Source organism: Thunnus albacares, chromosome 9 (assembly GCF_914725855.1).
Source record: "Thunnus albacares chromosome 9, fThuAlb1.1, whole genome shotgun sequence".
Taxonomy (NCBI): Eukaryota; Metazoa; Chordata; class Actinopteri; order Scombriformes; family Scombridae; genus Thunnus; species Thunnus albacares.
In genome coordinates, this window is record NC_058114.1 from 12,929,016 (window position 1) to 12,948,857 (window position 19,842).

General features: G+C 38.7%; 1 protein-coding gene across 3 annotated transcripts in view; it reads left to right on the top strand.

Moving 5' to 3' along the window:
* Positions 1 to 19,842, top strand: part of LOC122988383 (cAMP-specific 3',5'-cyclic phosphodiesterase 4D-like) — a 118,010-nt gene that overhangs the window by 12,254 nt on the left and 85,914 nt on the right. For 2 of the 3 annotated variants that reach the window (XM_044360643.1, XM_044360645.1), the window contains exon 1: positions 13,119 to 13,517. In XM_044360643.1, coding sequence (XP_044216578.1) covers positions 13,315 to 13,517 — 203 coding nt within the window. In that variant the 5' untranslated portion in view covers positions 13,119 to 13,314. Of the gene's footprint in view, positions 1 to 7,439; positions 7,649 to 13,118; positions 13,518 to 19,842 lie in introns of those variants that run through there. The other variant, XM_044360642.1, reaches the window with a different exon arrangement.

Here is a 19,842-nt window from a genome sequence, read left to right on the forward strand (position 1 = left end):
TATTTTAAAACAGAACTACTACACCTTCTAAACCTGTTAAATAATGTGTTATTCAATTTTGAGTAAGCTTCAGAAAGTCCATAAAACCAGAAATTCAATTAACATTCACCTCAAAATATTTTATCTAAGTTATGATTATATATTTATACAATAAAAGTTTGAATAACATAAACAAGCAAAGAAATGCATCTGTCTAAGTATGACAGAGGGCTGAAAATAAAGTTGGTTGATTTCTGACGGCCGCTTGGATGAAAAGTGCAGCAGTGTTACCTTGTCTCAGCTTTACATATATGTACTTTTAATCATGTGCAGACATGATTGAGAAACTGACAGAGTGTCACCATAAACCCACAGCTGCTATACAAGTTTAGCTTTTTGAGCGTACTTTGGAAAAATTCATGAAAACATTCTGTTTCTGCTCCTGCAGAGTTAATCATGGCACACACACCTACAGAGAGAGGTAGAGGGGGGGTGAGAGGGAGGGGGGTGGCGGACACGGTTGATTGGAGACAGGCTCTATTTATGGTGCAATGCTAATCATACTCTTTGCACCCCTGGGTGTCATTATACATACAGGTGAATGTTGTCAGCTTTGCATCAGAGGAGCAAGCTTCTTCTGGCTGTCTGCCCTACTCACGTCATGTCATACATCACACGCACAGTGGGGGGGTTTGTCCAGCGTGCTTCACATTATGATGAATTAATATTAATTTTCCCAATTAGGAAAATAGCAGCGGGTTTGCTCTCATGAGTTCATAGAAGATCAGTGTGTCCATGATGAAATGCTCTTATCATCTGATTACATCATCATGCTGTTAACTGTCAGAGCTTGTCTGTGTGCTGCGGTTGTATATGCTGTATATATTATATGTGTAACTGTGTTTTATGCATGTTAATACAGTATATAGATGAGTGTGTACATGCTGTGCCGAGCAGATGGAGCTCAGTGGATTGTGGGATGCCTGCGATGTTTAACTTTGGATGCATGTCGGACCGTGGTCAGAACAGCGAGATGTCTGAGCTGCCACTGATCTTGCTGTTAGCACATTTCTCTCTCTCTCTCTCTCTCTCTCTCTCTCTCTCACACACACACACACACACACACACACACACACACACACACAGAATACTAAGTGCTTTGATTTTGCTTTGATTTGATTTATTCACACATATAAAACATTACAAATACAGTATGTACAGTTTTTTTATAAAGTGAATGTGCAGGTGAGGTAAAAAACCCGTCTAGGGCTAAAACCTCACCACAAACCTCCCCCTTTTTAAATCATAAAAAGGGGGAAAAAGAGAAAAATAAAAATTAGAAAACAAACACTTAAAAAGAAACAGCAAACACAACACTTTTGCATCCTCTGATGGGTTAAAATCTCCACAGTGAGATTATCTGTCACTCAATGGGTTTTTTTTCCCTTTTTATTTGACCAGGATGTGTGAACGCACTGCAGGAGCAGGCAGGCTTTAGCTCTGTCTGTAACAGACAACACACAGATTGGAATTGTTAAGCAGTCCTCTGTTGTGTACTGTGAACACAAAAGGCTGAAATATAAAAAGCATTTTATGAGTTTTTCTGATGAGGATTGGTAGAAGGTGTTTAGAGCCAAATTACAGAGATCTGTCTAATGACACAAGCGACTGTAGAGGATGACTGCAGTTGAGGGCAACTGTAACATTTACACAACAGGCAAATCAATTGATTTGCAAAATTGAGAGAGAAAGAATCTGCAGAGAAAAAGATTTATCAGATCATAAATCCAAGATGAAACATGCAAAAACAAACTGTCGTAATGGGCATAAAACTGAGAACGAGGCTTTCTAGAGAAGCTACAACTGAACTGAACTGACTGCTACAGCACATTATCCTGCTGACATTACCCAAAAAGAACAAGAAGAAGAATTTGATTTTATGAAAGTAGATCATCCAGTCACACTGTTTATTTATACATGACCCAAAATACACAAGAATTTAGATAAATACAATTCTATGTCTGTATTATTATTATTATTATTATTATTATTATTATTATTATTTTAATCATACATACTTAATGAGCTTGTTTTTCACACATTCCCTGTTCTCTTCTTTCTGATGCTTGGCCATTGTTCTATTAGCTTTTTGGTTGTTTTAACTGCGTAGTTTACTAATGCAGGACAAGGTTATTTAGCTGACTTGCTACAGTAGCTTAGCAGAGCGTGAAGGCTCTGTGAATGCGGCTTGTGCTCACGTCTACACTGCGCCCTTACACTTGCTTATTTATTTTTTTCTAAATAAATAATGATAAAAACATAAAAATTATATTATCTTCGCAAAATTACTATTCTGAGTAAAAGGTTTGTTTCCCAGGTTGGGAACCAGTGAGCTACGATATTTGTTCATAGTTTGAGAATAGAAAAGGTTTTAGCTATTTAGAGCATCAGGGCTTAACATCCGGCGTTGCTGTTAATCTCTCAGTATTATACAGGAGGGATTTATTTCAAGGATTGTGATTTTACACTGCACTCAGTAATCATGCAGGGAGAAATCAATTATAGAAGAGGAACAGACTCTATTTTTACTGGCAGAAAGGTACATGAGAATAAAATGTGGTTATAGTTGAAGGTTTGAGTAATTGTGACTGTTATTGTTACACAACTCATTCATCTATACTGAACTGAGCTGCGATCTGCCATTACTCAGTGACATTTGGGGCTTGATTCGCGCTGTGTCCTGCCACACTGTGCTGAAAATACGACAAGCACTTTAGGAGAGCGTGTGAGTCATAAGCATCAACACAGCGCTGAACTCTTGATTAAGGGGAGACGCGTGGCGAAGACGAGTGCTGTCAGCCCACTGGATTTTAGAGGCAGAGGCCTGCTGAGTGTTCGCCATCCCATCCGAACACACACCAGACCTACTGCTTCCATCTCATTCTCACTTTCTGTGTGTGGCATGGTGGGAGATCGGCCAGGTGATAACACAGCCAGCTGCTTCCTCTTGGCTGCTGATTGGCTGGACGAGAAAGTGTCATTCAGCTGAAAAAACATGTTGAAGCAACCCAGATATGGTGCTGCTGAGAATGCAGTTGTATTGTGTTGTTATCAGGTGAAAATGTCATTCTACCAAAATGTCGACTTTGGAAGAAAAATAGCAGATCAGTGGGAGTTCTTCAGAAACAAGAGTGTACAGCTCACACACAGAAAACCCATTTTAACCCTTTTTAAGCCACTTTTTTGGCTTTTTAATTTGTGATTTTACGTTAATTTTGGCTGTGTTAATGCATACGGCATAAAATTTGACAAGGATGTAGATTTTTTTGTCCAATTTTGGAAGTTCAACCTAATTTCCTATAATATGTTCATAATAAACTGTAATCAAAATAATGATACTCAGATCCTTAAGGACAAAAATGCATTGAAACCCATTAAAACCTTAATTTCACATTATTTTGATATGTGACATTTCAATAGATTATGTTATAGATGCAAAATATTACAGAAGGAAAAGAAGCAAAAAACATGGATGTTGGTTTGTGATTGTGGAGAGCTCTGTGTGTGTGTGCATCTCTGCTAATTAAAGACACGCAATTTGAGGCTTTTGTGCTCTTTGCAGTTTTCATTATGGACCAATCTGTGTACTGAAATGTGGAGGAAAGCATGAAACAATGAAAACTGCTTTCCTCACTGCAAACAGAGTGAAGGGGGGCTCTGGAGGAGAGAGCCGGGGGCAGAGCCGGGGAGCCTCTGGAGGAATAACACTCAGTCACACCAGATTCCTCTCTGATCCTGAGCTGTCCGCCGGCGGGAGGAGAGCTCAGAGTTAGTTTTTTGTAAAACTTTTGGGATTAAAAAGTGGATTTATCTTAACTCTTAATTTCTTTTCATCCATGTTGACTGCTGACTGGGGGGAGGAAACAGAAACGTCACGGATGTCAGCATTGATTTTGACCATGAAAATAGGGTTAGGTGTGCGAAACTTCGCAAAAATAGAGCCAGAGCAAGCGTTTTTTCAAAGAAGCGACTCATCGCTCAGCCTGTTTGCTGACATGTGGAGCAGGTTAAGACATCTTCATTGGGAAACACTGAAATAATCTGATGTTCATTCGCTTGCTCACTCGTTTGCATCACGTCCAGTTAGGAATCAGTGTTATTGTGAATCACAGAAAACCTCCTGCATCTTTTTACTGCAAGTGTTGCAATGTAGGGGCATTTGAGGGGATACAGTGATTGGCATCTTAAAAAGAATGTAGGAGGAGGGTAAAGTGGGGGCCCCCTACTTCCAGCGCCAGTTCAGCCATTGTTAGAAGACATTAAATGTCTCGAAAATCGTGGTATTGCAGTTGACATCAAAGGTCAACTCCATTTGCCTCTTGACAGCTGACAACCTTGCTTGTCATTCCCTTTGTGGGTATTTAGAGACTTTCTTGACTAATGTGTTTTGTCACTTCAGCTGACAAAAAAGCTGCTCAATATGTCTTTGAAGAAGATGAGCTTAAAAAGTGTACTAAGGACGATAATCAACAACATGTAATGCTGAATGATTCCACTTCCACAGGCATCAAGCAGGACTCTTGTTTGAACACACTTAAATACTTCCATGTAACAGAGGGTATTTGTGTAAAAGTCATGCATGATGTATTAGAAGGTGTTGCCCCTTTGGAAGTAAAGCTGCTGCTGCAACAGTTAATATATAAATGAGGACAAACTGTCTACATTGGAGCAGCTTAATGATAGAATATTGAGTTTTGATTATGGCTACATGAACGAGAAGAACAAGCCATCTGTGATTCTGAATCTTAGAACAAATGAAAATGCTGTCAAACAGACAGCCAGCCAAATGTGGTGTCTCCTCCTCTTTTTGCCACTCATGCTAGGTGACCTAGTTAGTAGGCAGAGTCCACATTGGAAACTGTTCCTTATTCTCAGAGAAAGATGCAGTATAGTTGTAGTATAGTTGATAATAGACCACCATAACATGTTGAAGACACTAGTTATGGTACATGAGGTTTTGAAAGTAAACACTGTCCTTTGAAACATCAAGCTCAGTAACTTTAAAAACATATCTAAAACACTGGCTTACAAGAAACAAATAGTGTATGTACAGCTGGAAACTTGGGAAGCCACTTGAAAGAGAAACATCAGTTCCAAATGCCTTTCTTGTCATTGTAGGATCTTTAGACCTCAATGAGCAGCTCCTTGAAAAGTTGCATACAGAATAAATCAAGATCTTGGCATTTTAAGCATCATGTTGCACACACAGTCAGTGTGTTTGGTCAGAGCTATAGAACAGTTCTTCAACTTGCTTGATGTTGAGCTTTACAGTTTATTTCTGACATCAACTCAAGGTCCACTTAGTTGCTTGTTCCAGAGCTTTGGGCCACATCACACTCTTCTTCTGAGCATTTTTAGGACTTAAAATTTGAGCTTGACGGTTCATTCTTGGCCTTAACAAACTTGACCTAAACAACAGTTTACATAACAATCTCAACTCAAGATTCTCTGACAAGTATAAATCCAGTCGTTCAGATACATAGTGAATTTATACACTCAACACTTGGAGGGCACAATCTTCTGAGACTCAGAGAATTTGAGATGTAAGACCTGAGCTGCATCACTTCAACAATTAAAGTCACTTTAAATTCAAGTCAGCAATTCCAACCTTGTGGAGTGTAATATCTAATAACCAGCATAAAACTCCTTTGTTTGTACTAACTTTGAGAAATAACCAAAGGTGAGACAGGTGGAGACCTTTGAAAATCTTTAGATCCACAGGAAAAAGCAGGATCGATATCCAATAGGATCAGAGATGAAGAAAAGTCTGAGACAACAAGTGCGTGTTATAGCCTGAGGTGGACAGCAGGCCGCTCAGTCATGTTTGGTTTTTGACGCTTAACAGCACCAAGAAGGAAAACGAGGCTTGCTGTTGCAGCTTTGAAGATGGCAGATCAATATCCATCAGCTCTCACTGAACCACCAGGTGACGACTTTGTCAACTCTACCGAAGCACAAATTACATAGAAATAGAAGCTCTGAGCTGTCGGGGCTGAGGCCAAAGTGGGGGTAGATTTTTTGGGGGGTGTTTGTGTTTTCTTGGCTGTCTCGGTCTCATGTGACACTTTTTAAATGGGGATAAGTCATCTCAGTGTGGTCTTGAGTAATGTTTATACAAAAACACAGACACAAATAGGCAGACTCAAACAGGATTTACCATACCGTCATTTATCAACCAGACAAAGCTGCTGTCTCTCCTCCTGTCGTCTTTCACCTTTGAAATCCATTACAATGCATCAACGGATATTAGCCTAAATTGATTTGCAGGGAGAACATGCAAAAAAAAAAAAGGCCAATTTAATGCACAGAAACAAAAACAAACAAACTACTTAGTGTCAGATGTGAAAAATGTTTGTGCCATGCCTGCGGTCCCCACAGGGCAGAACGTGCAGACACCATCAAGGTCCCTGAATACCAGATTATGCATTTAGATTCAGTATTGCTGTGTCAATTCTCTAAAGTATTCGTCGAATTATTTCTAATTTATACAGAAAAATAATTTCAGCATTTGGCTTGTTGAGGCAAGAGTGTCATGAATCTCATTTGGACTATTAAATGATATATATACATAATATATTCACCTGTCAGTTCTGATGTTTTGCATACGTATGGTAATTATAACTGATTATATGCTATTGAATAATTCTGTGGGACGTTCAAGTCTCATCTCTAATGTTTTATTAATGGACTTTTGAGTAATTTGTGTTTAGTGCGCAATGTACTTGGTGGGTACATTGTGCGGCCAAATGAGACTCATCTATATCATACAAATTAACATTCAACATCACATTGAATTGTATTGTGTTACAGCACTGTTTATAATATTTAGTCTAAATACCCTCACTGATATAAATTGGGTGGACAAAATGTTACAAACATCTTTAAGTATAATGTAGAGCTGCAACTATTAGTCGATTAATCAAATAGTTTCTAACTATTAAATTAATAGCCAACTAATTGTTTTGAGTCCATTTTTAAAGAAAAAAAGTCTAAATTCTCTGATTCCAGCTTCTTAAATGTGAATATTTTCTGGTTTCTTAAGTCTTCTGTGATAGTAAACTGGACATCATTGGGTTGTGGACCGCTGGTAGAGACAAAAGAAGACATTTGAGGACGTCACCTAGGGCTTTTAGAAATACTGATCGATGTGTTTCACCATTTTCTGACATTTTACAGATCAGACAACTAATCAGTTAATAGAAAGAAAGCCCTAGTATGATGCAATACAGTTCAACAGCATCACAAACTACTGCCTCAATTTTTTTTTCTTTAAAAAGTTTTCAACAAAAGCTGAACTTGTGGCCACTGATTGTATAGTCTGTATTTGTTCCAGCTTTTCACTGAAGCTTTGTAACTATTGCAGCATTACATTCATATCTTCCCTCTCTGTCTCTCTCCAGGTGCAGGGTCGTCGGGAGTCTCTCCCTGCAGCCAACCAGGCGGTGCGGCGGCGTATGTCCGGGCCGTTGATGCTTCCTCCGCTGTGGAGGAGACACTCCTGCCAAGAGCGCCCGTGTGACGCCCGGCGGTCGTCAGCAGCTAACGGCCTACCACTGGCCCGTCTGGAAGTACTGTACAGCCGAGCACTGGCCAGTCATGATGAGCAACGGTCAGTTAGTTTCTTTCTTCCTTTCTTTCTTTTTCTTTCCAGCTTTCTTTTAATTTCTTATGATTGTTTTTCTGATGTGTGTGAAAGCTGTTGTTGTTGCTTCACATCACAACAAATGTCAGTGTGGGTTGTGTTTGTGTTTTTTTTTTTCCATACACAGAGTGCTTTTGGTTCTTCTTCTATTATTATACTGCTGACTATTGGCACCACTCCTACATTATTTGAGAGGACAACCCATTAGAGGAAGAATCTTGCTTTTCAAATGTGGCTTGTTGAGATTCATCCAGCACATATAAATGAATGGATGTTGTTTTTCTTGTTGGAATTCATCTTGGGAGTTGCTGTGGTGTGTTTGGTTTTGATATGGAGCATCTGCTGCTCTGTGTAACCGAGACAAGTGATTTGCATTCAGCTCAACATTAAAGCATTTGCAAGAATATTCAGCTGATCAATCGTTCTTTCTTTCTTTCTTTCTTTCTTTCTTTCTTTCTTTCTTTCTTTCTTTCAGAACAATCCCTATTAACTGCATATTGTGAAGGATGTGCCTGACTTAAAAAACCGTACTGGGTGTCTGTTAGAGTTCAGCAAGTCATTTGAAAGAAGGATCAATATCTCGGCAGAAAAAAAACAATAATGGTCAAAGTGTTGAACAAAAGTAAACTGAGTGGTCGGACTGATACTCAGTGGAGCTCATTTGGCTCTGAGTGATGAGGTGAAGCCTGTGTGGAGAGAACTGTACAAACCACCATCAACGAAGAGGGTTGGTGACTTAATGTGGAGAGTTTTACACAGGATTGTGGCTGTCAGTGCTTTGGTTCCATTGTAAATCATAATATTAATGACTGTTGCAGACTATGTTCCATGTTTCATCTGTTAGAAAAGATCTTCAGGATGTTTGGACAGGTATTTTCTCAGTGTGTGTTTATTTTGGGTTATAAGTACACTCAAAAATGTGAAAGTGAAGTGCCAGCTGTTTAACTTTATTTTGGGACAAACAAAAATGGCTATTTATGTTAGGAAGAAGAAAGGGAAAAGAATGAGCTCTCTTTGGATTGTGATGCAGAAAGCATTTTTATCAGGATGGTAAAAGCCAGATTAAGAGTTGATTACAGATTACAATGCGATTTAATAATGTGGAAGAATTCATAAATGTCAGGTGTTGTTAGGACGTGTTATGCTCTGCTTTCTTTCTTTCTTTTTTTATTTATGTCTTTCTGTCTTTACCTTTCTCTAAGGTCAGTGGTGCAGAGTCGCCTCAGCTCATTATCTCTGAGTCTCTTTCTTGTATCTTTGTGTTTGGCTCAGTCCAGGTGGACGCCAAGCAAGCAGCAGGGTTTCTGTCTGAACAGCTGAAGCTCTCTGAGTGACAGTGAAGGCAACAGCATACACATGCACACGAAGTCGGGTTGTATGGTTTCGGATGATAATGGAAACCCTCTTCTCTTTTTCAAATGCCTGGTAATTGCAGCAGCAGGAAGAAACCTGGCACTGAAAGGTCATACAGTGGGTGTGTTTGTGTCTGTTTGGCATCTACTTTATCTCCTCTCTCTGACCATTTTCATTCTGAAGATTTTGGTAACGTCATGTATGTGTGTGCGGTCCAGACATTAATAACAGAGGGGTGAACTCTTTTTTTTTCACAGTGAAAAGGCTTTTTGGATAAACAGCTTGTTAGGTAATCATCTAGCCCATGTTTTTTTCCCTCACAGCTGGATAAACACAAGTGGGTTTGGTGACATTCAATAATTTGAATGAGCCTGTGTAGCTTTCCTGTCACGCTGTAAGCAATTAATAAAGACCTTCATACAATTTACTGTAACCTAGTAAAGCTAGCAGTACTGGACATTGAACAAAACCATTACATTACAAACCAAACATTTACATAATCAGTCATGGACTAAATAAATGATTACTAACAAAACCACATTATCAAGCTAATACCTAGCTACCAATTTGCCATCATTTTTTGGAAGGAGTTAGATCGTGTTGCATAGTGTAAAAAATGAAATTTAAACAGTTAATGTGCGTGTGTTAAAATTAGGGCTTCAATTAATGATTATTTTTATTATTGAGTAATCTGTCTCTTATTTTTATGACTCATCAAGTTATCATAGTCTATAAAATTCCATTGCCTCTCCATACATGACAGAAATGTTAAAGTTGTCTCCGTTATCAGCCTCTAATGGTCGCATGAGGTCAGCATGACTTTTGAGATGTGGGATCCCTGTAGCTAAAAATGCTTTGAAGAGCTTATTATATTATTATATGTATTATATGGTGCCAGTCTGAAATCAGCTGGACAAGTCTACATGGGAGCAAACTAGACACTGAATCTGGACACTACTGCACTTGGTCATCATCAGAGTGTTACTGTTGTTGCTTTTTGTATAATTACCCTGGACTCAAAGCAGTATTGATAGTTATCTTGGTAAAAAATTAAGTAAAATAATACATTTAATTGTCAGAAATGTGTAAAAAATGTCCATTACAATTACCCAGATCCCTATAAGGGAAATGTTGAATTGTTTTGTTTTGTCCAGAACCCAAATCTCCAGTGATACTGTGATGGTTTCTGCCTTAGATAACTGATACCCCTTGCCAATGTGGATAAAGCCCCGGCAGACGGCTGTCCTCTACCTCTGACCTAGGTATCAAACGGGTTCTCAACATCTACACGTGAGACCACCTTAGCCTGCATAGGGAACCAAAGTCCAGCTTGGCTTCTATAATCACTAGCTGTCGTTGAATCACTCTAACTCAGGCCTATTTAGTCAGGAATGCATGACAGCTGGATTACAACGAAAACGTGTGGGTGCAAGTAGGTGTTGGAGGTTTGAAAGCGATCCAAGATGGCCCTTTAACAGACTATCTCTGGAGGAGGCCCACTGTGTTGGTTGAGGGCACTCGCCCAGTTTTATAGGGTGGCTTCAATGTGCATCTTTTGCCAATTCAACCTTTTAATCAATTATGCTTAAGTTCTACACTGAAATTATACCTTTATCACAGGTGCATCAGGTTAAACACATCTAGACCTGTCAAAACTGTTAGTTAATAAACATTGCATATTTATCCTTAGCAATTTCCATTATAAATTTTCAATATAAATATCAGCCATATTTTAGGGGGCGTCTTTCTTACCTTTAAGGGCTAACCAGAAGACCTCAGAGATGAGCACAAGCCAGGAGCTTTGGTTGGAGTGTATAAAAATACAAACCAGTTTTATTTGGCTTTTTAAAAAAATGAGTATTACAAAATGTAAAAAGTAAAATACAAAAACTTGAATGTGAAAGTTAAAAAGGAGAAAAAAACCCTTTCTAGGATTTAAAGGAGTCAAAAAAGGCCAGAAGGCAAAAAAGGGCAAGAGCCAAAACACAAAAGAGGCCTAAAAGCAGCAAGCCTCCGAAAGCTAAAAAGGCAGAAAAAGCAAAAAAGGCAGAGAGAGCCAAAAACAAAAAGGCCTTGAGACTCTCTGGCCTCCACTTTTATGTAATTCTTCTTGAAGCATCTACATCTAAAAATCCATATATGTGCACCAACCAGAACATCAGCAAACTTTTGGATAACATTTGTTTGCTTTGCACAACACAATTCTTAAAAGTCTGACAATATAAGATATTTTTTAACATTTCCAAGACCTCATGGTTAAAGGTCAAGGATGTACAGTGTCTGTATCAGGTGCGGAAACCACAGCTCGCTTTGCAGCCTGACTTCCTGCTGATCTAAGCAGGTCTGTTAACTTGCACTTGCACAAAAGCTGCACACTTGCACAAAAGTTCAGTTACACGAAACAAGAATAGTGCTCCTCAGATTTGGCATTGATTCTACAAGTCTCTGAACTCTTCTGGAGGGATGAACACCATTCTTCCAAAAGATATTCACTCATTTGGTGTTTTGATGATGGTGGTGGAGAACGCTGTCTAACACGTCAGTCCAAAATCTCTCATAGGTGTTCAAATGTGTTGAGATCTGGTGACTGTGACATATGATTCACATCATTTTCATACTCATCAAACCATTCAGTGACCCCTTGTGCCCTATGATCTGGGGCATTGTCATCCTGGAACAGACCACTCCCATCAGGATAGAAATGTTTCATCATAGGATAAAGGTGATCACTCGGAACAACCTTGTCTTGATTTGCAGGGACCCTTTCCTCTAAGGGGAGAGGTGGACCCAAACCATGCTAGCAAAATGCCCCCCAACAGCATAACAGAGCCACCGGATCCCCTCACTGTAGGGGTCCAGCATTCAGGCCTGTACCGGTTTTCCTTTAATTTGTCACCTGTCTGTATATACATACACACATATATACATATCAGAATCAGAATCATCTTAATTGGTCAAGTATGTTTACTCATACAAGGAATTTTACTCTGGTTTAGTGACTCTAAATGGACTTACACAAAACAACAACACAACAAGCTTCAGAAATATACACAAGGAATGACCCTAACCCTGACCTGAAACCATTTCTGTAGACGGTAAACAGGATACAAATAGTGCAAAGAAGTGAAGAGTGCAAGCAATGCTGAGATAAATATTAAATGGTAATAAAAAATGACGTTACTTTATATATATAGTTGGTGGCTATGTACAGTATATACAGCCTGTTCATATATACAGTAATGAGTGAAATGTATTGCACAATTTAATATAATTTGTAGGTGCAGTGGATTTGATAGTGTTACAGGGTTAACTGTTCATAAGTGTGACAGCGAGGCGGAAGAAACTGTTCCTGTGTCTGGTGGTTTTGGCACACATATACAGTACTGTGCAAAAGTTTTAGGCACTTTAGATGTTTAAATTCTTATCCATCATCCGTCTGGGATTACATGAAGATAGAACCAACTGAGTCACCTAAATCCACAGAAGAACAGAAACTTGTTCTCCAAGATGCTTGGAACAACCAACCTGCCAAGAACCTTGAAATACTGTGCACAAGCGTACCAAGGAGAGCTGGTGCCATTTTTAAAGGCAAAGTATGATCACACAAAATACTGATTTGGTTTAGTTATTTTCTCTTTACTGAACTTTGTTTGAAGCTAAGTGATAAATAAAAACTATACATAGCATTATGTTTGAGAGCATCTTCACTTTCATTTTGGTGCCTAAAACTTTTGCACGGTACTGTACATACACATATACAGTATATATACACATATATACATATATACATACATATATACATACATATACATAGGATAGAGGGGTCACAAATCTTGTTTTACAGTCTGATGGCAGCGGGCGCACCGTTTCCCTCTTTGTTGGAATAAGAGACCACAATAAAAGATAAAAGGGAGAGACACATAAACAGAGGAGATACGAGAGAGAGAGAGAGAGAGATAAAGTAAAGGAGGAGGAGGAGGAGAGAGAGGCATAGAGAGTAAAGGAGGAGAGAGGTAGAGAGAGAGAGTCGGTATTGACAGAGAGGCAGAGCAGTTTCAGCACTCGGGCTCGTGGACAGCAGCACCACCATGCTGCGCGCGCTGCTCTCTGTCAGTTAACGGCTGAAGCGCGAGGTAGTTTCCTCCTCAAACTCTCAGACTTCTCTTCTTCTTGCATCGATTATTTTATTTCCATTATTTGTATTATTTGTCACGGTTTGAAGCCAAAATTCGTCAAAAAAAAGAAAGCAGCAAACTAACCGACAAATAAAGTAGAAAAAGATGGAGTGTGCCACGCTGAGCAGAGAGGGAGCGGGACTCGCCAAGCCACCCAAACATCTGTGGCGGCAGCCCAGGACTCACATACGGATCAAACAACGCTTCAACTCGGACACCGAGCGCTACCTGTGCCGCAACCGGACCCTGGAGAAGCTGCGACCCGGGTTGAAGAAACCCCGCATGTCCTGGCCCTCTTCGTTGAAACGGTAACCCCTTTCCCCTCCGAAGTGTCTCAACTCACCGCAGGTTGAATTATTACACTTTAAATCAGTTTCTACATAATGAAAAAGGTCCAAAACTTGACTAACTGACCGACTGCAGCAAGATTTTATGTTACTTGGTCATGTTTGATGAATTAATACAGTAGGTGTAGCTCTGTGGCTGCTTCATGCTCCCCAGAATTAAATGTTTATATCATGACATGTTAAATATGAAGGAGAAATTATTCAATTTGATCATTTTGATGGAGAGAGATCATAGATTCAGGCTATCGCAAAATCTGACAAGAACTGACAAAGTATAAATTAGACCAAATATTTGATATAAGTCTGCTTAAAGGGCGGTTCACAATTTTTCAAGTCTGTCTTTAAGATCCCCAAAAATCCAGAGTGTGTCCACACAGTCATTTTATGCAAAAATGTTCATCTAAATCTTGGATATCTGCCACATTTACAGTCTTTTTAGCATCAAATTCTCTCTTTGCGTTTCCTCGGACCGTGTTTTCCTGTTGAGCTGCAGTGGAAGTATAGTAACAAAAAGAGGGACTTTGGCACTAAAAAGACTTTAACATTGAAAGATATCTACTTGATTTGACTCACTTGGACGGCCGAAGCTTCATATTAGCTTCAGATTAACTTTTAAATACATTTTTGCACAGGAGGACTGTGGATTTTGCCCTCCTTCACTTAGATTGTAAGTGCATTATGAAGGGATCTTCTAATGGTCAGTATGAACAGGAGGAATGATTATTACTACTTCATTGTTCATTTGGGAACCCGTCCTTAAATTACAGCACTCAGCTACATTAAATAACAAAGAAGTATTTTTTCTTATGGTTATGAAGATGCTATTTTGGAGTTTTGTGTGATCTGCATCAAACCGTACACATAAAACTGTAGCCTAAAACCTACCACCAGACCTCTACAGTCTACCTTCATATACACTGTTTAGGTGAGACAACTTACAGTAGACAAAGTTGAACAATGATTTATGACTGAATGTCTAGATTTAGCTGTTTTCATAGTTATGAAATATAACTTGGGTCATCAATCTTTCCTGCCTGTTGTTATGAAATAGAAAAAAAGTCAAAAACCTCCTGATATAAGAGATACTTTATTAATCCCAAAGGCAAATTTAATTTAAGTAAATTTAATTAACTTTATCTGAGTCATAAAATGATCAGAGTCAGGAAGACTCCCCTAAATGTCATTATGTTTATTGAACCACTAAATCATCAGTCAAGTTTGTTAAAATCTTAAAAACACCTGCTAGAAAGTCTTCAATCTGTCACATAGTTCATTTTCCAGATTTACATCTCTGTAAATGCAACAAATTAAACCAACAGCTTTGATTTTTTTTTCAGCTGTAACAAAAATAAAAATGGATCTCTCTTGTGAGGGATGTGTTATCATATATAAACCTTTTTAAAATGTGTGAACCACAGTTTCACAGTACATGCATTTCTAAACCGGTGTCTTCACATGAACCCTCATGTTCACAATATTTCTCCATATATGCTATTTAAGATATATAAATGTAAGTAGCTTCCAAGTTTAACATTTTCTACACTCTTTAATCACTCAGACTGTGTTATGTGTGTAGAATTTTACAGTCAAGTGAAATCTAAGACATTATTTTTCATACCTGTATTGCGTCCAGTAGTCAACTCTAGATGCATTTTTCATTATTTTACACATGATTTGGTGTCTTTGGAGACTTTTATCTTTGAAACAGAGTTCAGTATGTTGAAAGCCATGAGTGTTTTCATTTATGTGTTTGGGGAGTGGGGTGAAGAGTCACTGATTCCCAGTGACTTCTTCTCATCTGTCATCTCAGTCAGTCTTCCCACGCTCCAATTAGTCCTCAGTGAACAAAAGCATTAAGATGGTGTCTGTTGAGGATATTTTGCATAAGATCGACCCAATAATTTGTCACCTTGGGAACGTTTCATTACTAGATGTGTTTTTGTCAGTAGGGCAGAAGGCTTTATGAGAGATCAGGTTCACATGACTTCAAATTTTAATGCTATTGAAGGGCTTATGGAGGGTAGAGGAAAACACAAACACCGCCATTTTTGTGGTGTTTGACAGTGCATGCTTGGAAAATATGAAATTATGCAATTTCATGCAATTTACCTGTTAATGCAAGTTCAGAAAACACGCAATAACAGAATAATTTTGTTCTCTAACTGTTGAAATTGACTGGATTCCCAACACATAGCAAAATAAGGAAGGCTATAATTTCATTATGGTACCGGAGGGTGTTTTGGATTAAAAGCCCACAAAAATGCACACTGTGACTGAGTAGGTGTCTCCTGAAGGGGTTTTATTTTATTTTGTTTTATTCTGTGCACTATGAGGGATGATGGAGGAGATGTGAGTGATGGTTTAGCTAACCATGTACTGCCCTGTAAACCTCATCAGTCAAACTGATGAAGGGCTCTGATTCCTTCTCCTTCAGTTCTGCTTTATTTTCTCATTCCTTATTTGGTCAAACACAAGCACTGCGAGGGAAGAGAGTGATGGCCGGTGTTCGTGCTTCAGCTGTTTTTGTGGCATTTTTACACTTTTTAGTTTGACAAACATCCTCTCTTTGAGATTGAGGATGTGATTTTAAAATTAGAAAAGAAATGTAAGGAAATGAGAAGGAAACAGCAAAAAGGAGTTAATAAAATTAGTGATGCACCAATCTGACTTTTTCACTTTATTATTTTTGTTCATGAAGTCAACTGTCTGTCATTAGGAAAGAGAAACATAATGACCACATTACTGTGTATGTAACAGTGTGTGAATCATTATCCGTTTCATAAAATTCATTTGTTTTATTCATTTCATCAGTGCGGTGCCTCTCATGTCTGTCTGCATGACACATGTCAGATCACTCTGTGGTTCGCTCCGTGGCTGCCTGCTGCTACACTAATCAAAACTTTGGTTTAGTCTAATTTTCGGGACAAACAGGACAGGATTCGGAATTCAAGACAACTGCTCGTAATTCGGGACTGTCCCAAATTTTTCGGGATGTCTGGTCACCATAGATAGCAGATAGGCCCATTGTCACCCATACCTGATCCAGCTATTTAAGTCAGTATCGGACCGATATCCGATATCAGTATTGGTGCATCTCTAAATAAAATTCATGTTTTACTATGGTTATATGATTCTTGGTGAAAAATGTATTTTAATAACTATGGGTTTTGTGGAAACTCATTTCGTGGGGCATTTTTATCTCGGTTTCTGTGTGGACATTTAGTGTTGTGGTAATTTAAACTCAGATTCAGACTATTCCCACCTCAGCACGATTATAGGGAATCACTGCTCATCCTGACATTGCAGTATCACGTTTTTAACGGCAAACACTTATCTTTTACAGTGTATTTGGCCAGTATCTCTACAGTATGTTTACCACAAAAAAGAAATGGAAAAGCTTTAATAAAAAAAATGACCATAGAAGAATCTGTGATTGTCTGCTGCAAAGTTGGACAGGCATGAAAACCGCTGTCAGTTCAGCTCCGCTCCCTCAGACGACACTTGCTGTCAACAAGTGATGCTGCGGCTCATCTCACCTCAGAAGCTTTTCACACACAAGCTGGAGTGCTGTTTTTGTCCCCTGACAGTGCTATAAGAAGATAATTACCAGGAACGGTTTCACTTGAAAGATTTCTTTTTACTTGGGAGAACATGAAAGGAAGAGGATTTTAAAACAATGGAAACTGCAGTGTGGTGTTCATCAGTATTGAGAACCTGACTTTAACATGGGCCTTGTACAGTATTTGGTTTGTGTATTGATGTACTAGATGCTGGATTATGTTTACATTTGACAGCCACCTCAGACACGTCTGAGGGTGGCTTTCAAAGGGACAGTAAACACCTTGTCTGGCTTGTTCCCAGTATCCTGACATTTAAATAGCTTCTACAAGTGTTTTTTGTTGTCCAGCGTGTGTTTACTGTCCTCTGCAGTTGGTTTGACTGATCAAATCAACAGTGCACTTTGGTCTTTTGGTCCCAATCTGATTACAATCTGATCATCCAGAATCCATTTTAGTTATTCTGAGTGTATTTGTATAACATTTTTGGGTGTGCATTACTGGTGATTGTCGGCATTTAACCTTTTGTGGGAGAGACACACCTCTCTTTTGGCTCCTTTGCAGGTACATATCTCCAGAGGAGTCAGGAGTGGTTGCTGATGCAGTAACAGTTGTTCCTTTGCCTGTGCTCAACAGCTGAACAGTTGTTATCAGCCCTCAGCAGCAAATTAATCAACACTTGCACTGCTATTTCATTATTTTTCATGATCGAATGTGCCCCAATAAATAATATTAATTTGTTATTTCTGCACAAAGGTCATACACAAAGCATTTGCTTTAATTTTATGCTTGTAGATTTCTTCGAGGCTGAAGTTTTGTCAAAGTGATGTTAGATAATCTCGCTTCATAATTCAAATCTGAGCAGAAAAGGACATTAGAGCTGCAACGATTAGTCGATTAATCTATAAGTTCTGAAATGTGAACACAGTCAAAATTCATTTCATTCATGATGAGGAGTCAGAGATCAAAAGGTACTATAGGGATTGTGTAAAGTTTGTATTTTCTGTTTAGACTGAAATAACAGAGTAAAAATACATCAATGCAAGTTACATGGCTGAGAAAAAGATATTTTTTAGGGTTACACACAGAAGTGAAATAAAGTAATCAAGTTGAAAAAGATTCAATTTAATATGTAGCAGATTAGAGATTCTGATCTGAGCCTCGTGACCACAACAATTTGATATGTATCAGATCTTTGTCTTCTAGATTTCATGAATAAAATGCAGGCAACCACAATATAGGAGAAGACGAATATACATGCACTGATGGTGAACGTGTGAATGCACCAGTGAGATGATGCAATATAATTTTATCGAGGTGTGTTTGGATGTCACTGAGTGAGTGAGTGTGTGTGTGTGTGAGAAAACAAATTATAAATAGATATAAAAATAAAAATGGATGGTCTGAATCCACCTCTGCAGAGTTGAATGGGCATCAAAAAACGCTGTCCAGTTACCTCGGCTTCCCAGTCAAGGCTCACCTTTAATGTCAGCATACAACCATGACTATATCACATCAGTTCTTTCCTGACACTACCTTGAGTCTTGGCAGTATGAATGCCGTCTGCGCTGACTGCCTGGCATTGAATGATGACGGTGGAAATGTAAACACATCGGACTGTAGGTGGGAATAAGAGCAATGAGTCAGCCAGCATTGTAGGCACAAGCGATGACACCACTGGCGCCGCTTTTATCCTTTGCTGAATACATTTTTCTTTTTTTGTCCCAGAATGACACCGACTGTGTATCATTTCAGATGACTCAGATCAACCTTTAAAAATAAGACATCCTCAATAGGTGGGGTGAAAATGATGTAAGACTAAAATATAAAATAGGAACAGTTATGAAGCCACTAACTGGCCAGTTACATGTACATGAGGTGAAAACTAGAGATGGTGATTGCTTGACTCACTTTATCAGTAATTCTTATCTTCTGTGGGGAAACCTGATGTTTCAAACTGCAAGTTTGTTGAAATTATATTTATATATGTATTTGTTTAAGATGTTTTGGGAAATAAGTCACTAGACTACAGAACGTTTAATGTTGGAAAAACCTTCTTCCAGTTACAGCACTAGCTTAACTTGCAGCCTAAACAATGGCAGAGTTTAAAAGCAGTCAGGCGTGTAGTGTTAGACTTTCCACCTGACGAACATTTAAAAAGGAGATGGATTTTGTCCATAAGAGGAGACGAGGGAGCAGGATTTTCCATGAGGAGAGGCAGAACTTATGTGTGTGCCTTACACTTTAAAGAGGATGAGGTCTTTACCCACCCAGAGTCTGGTCACAAATATTTGAAAACACAGGCTGTCCCTTCCAGATTTCTGTGGAATAACTGGGGAGAAATGAAACCAAGCCAAACACAAACAGCAGAACAAAGTGGTTGTCATCAATAATGTGTGTGCTGTGGTTCTTATTCAGCTGTACAGCTACTGTTGCTATGGATACTGAGACAATACCTTTTTAGCACAGGTATGAAATGAGAACCATCTGTTTAACAGGAACAATGTACAATTTAACATTAGCTATTTACTACTTATTATTTTATGTACTTACCTTGTGCTGACGTGGTTCCTCACAATTTCTTAGTGATCTATAGCGTCTGGCCCTAATTATCACTTTCCCTGCAATAATATTTGAGACTGGACAAACACACAAACACATAGTTGACAAAAAAGTTTTTTTGTTAAAGCACACTTTGAAGATCATCTAACTTTTAACAGGAAAGTGCT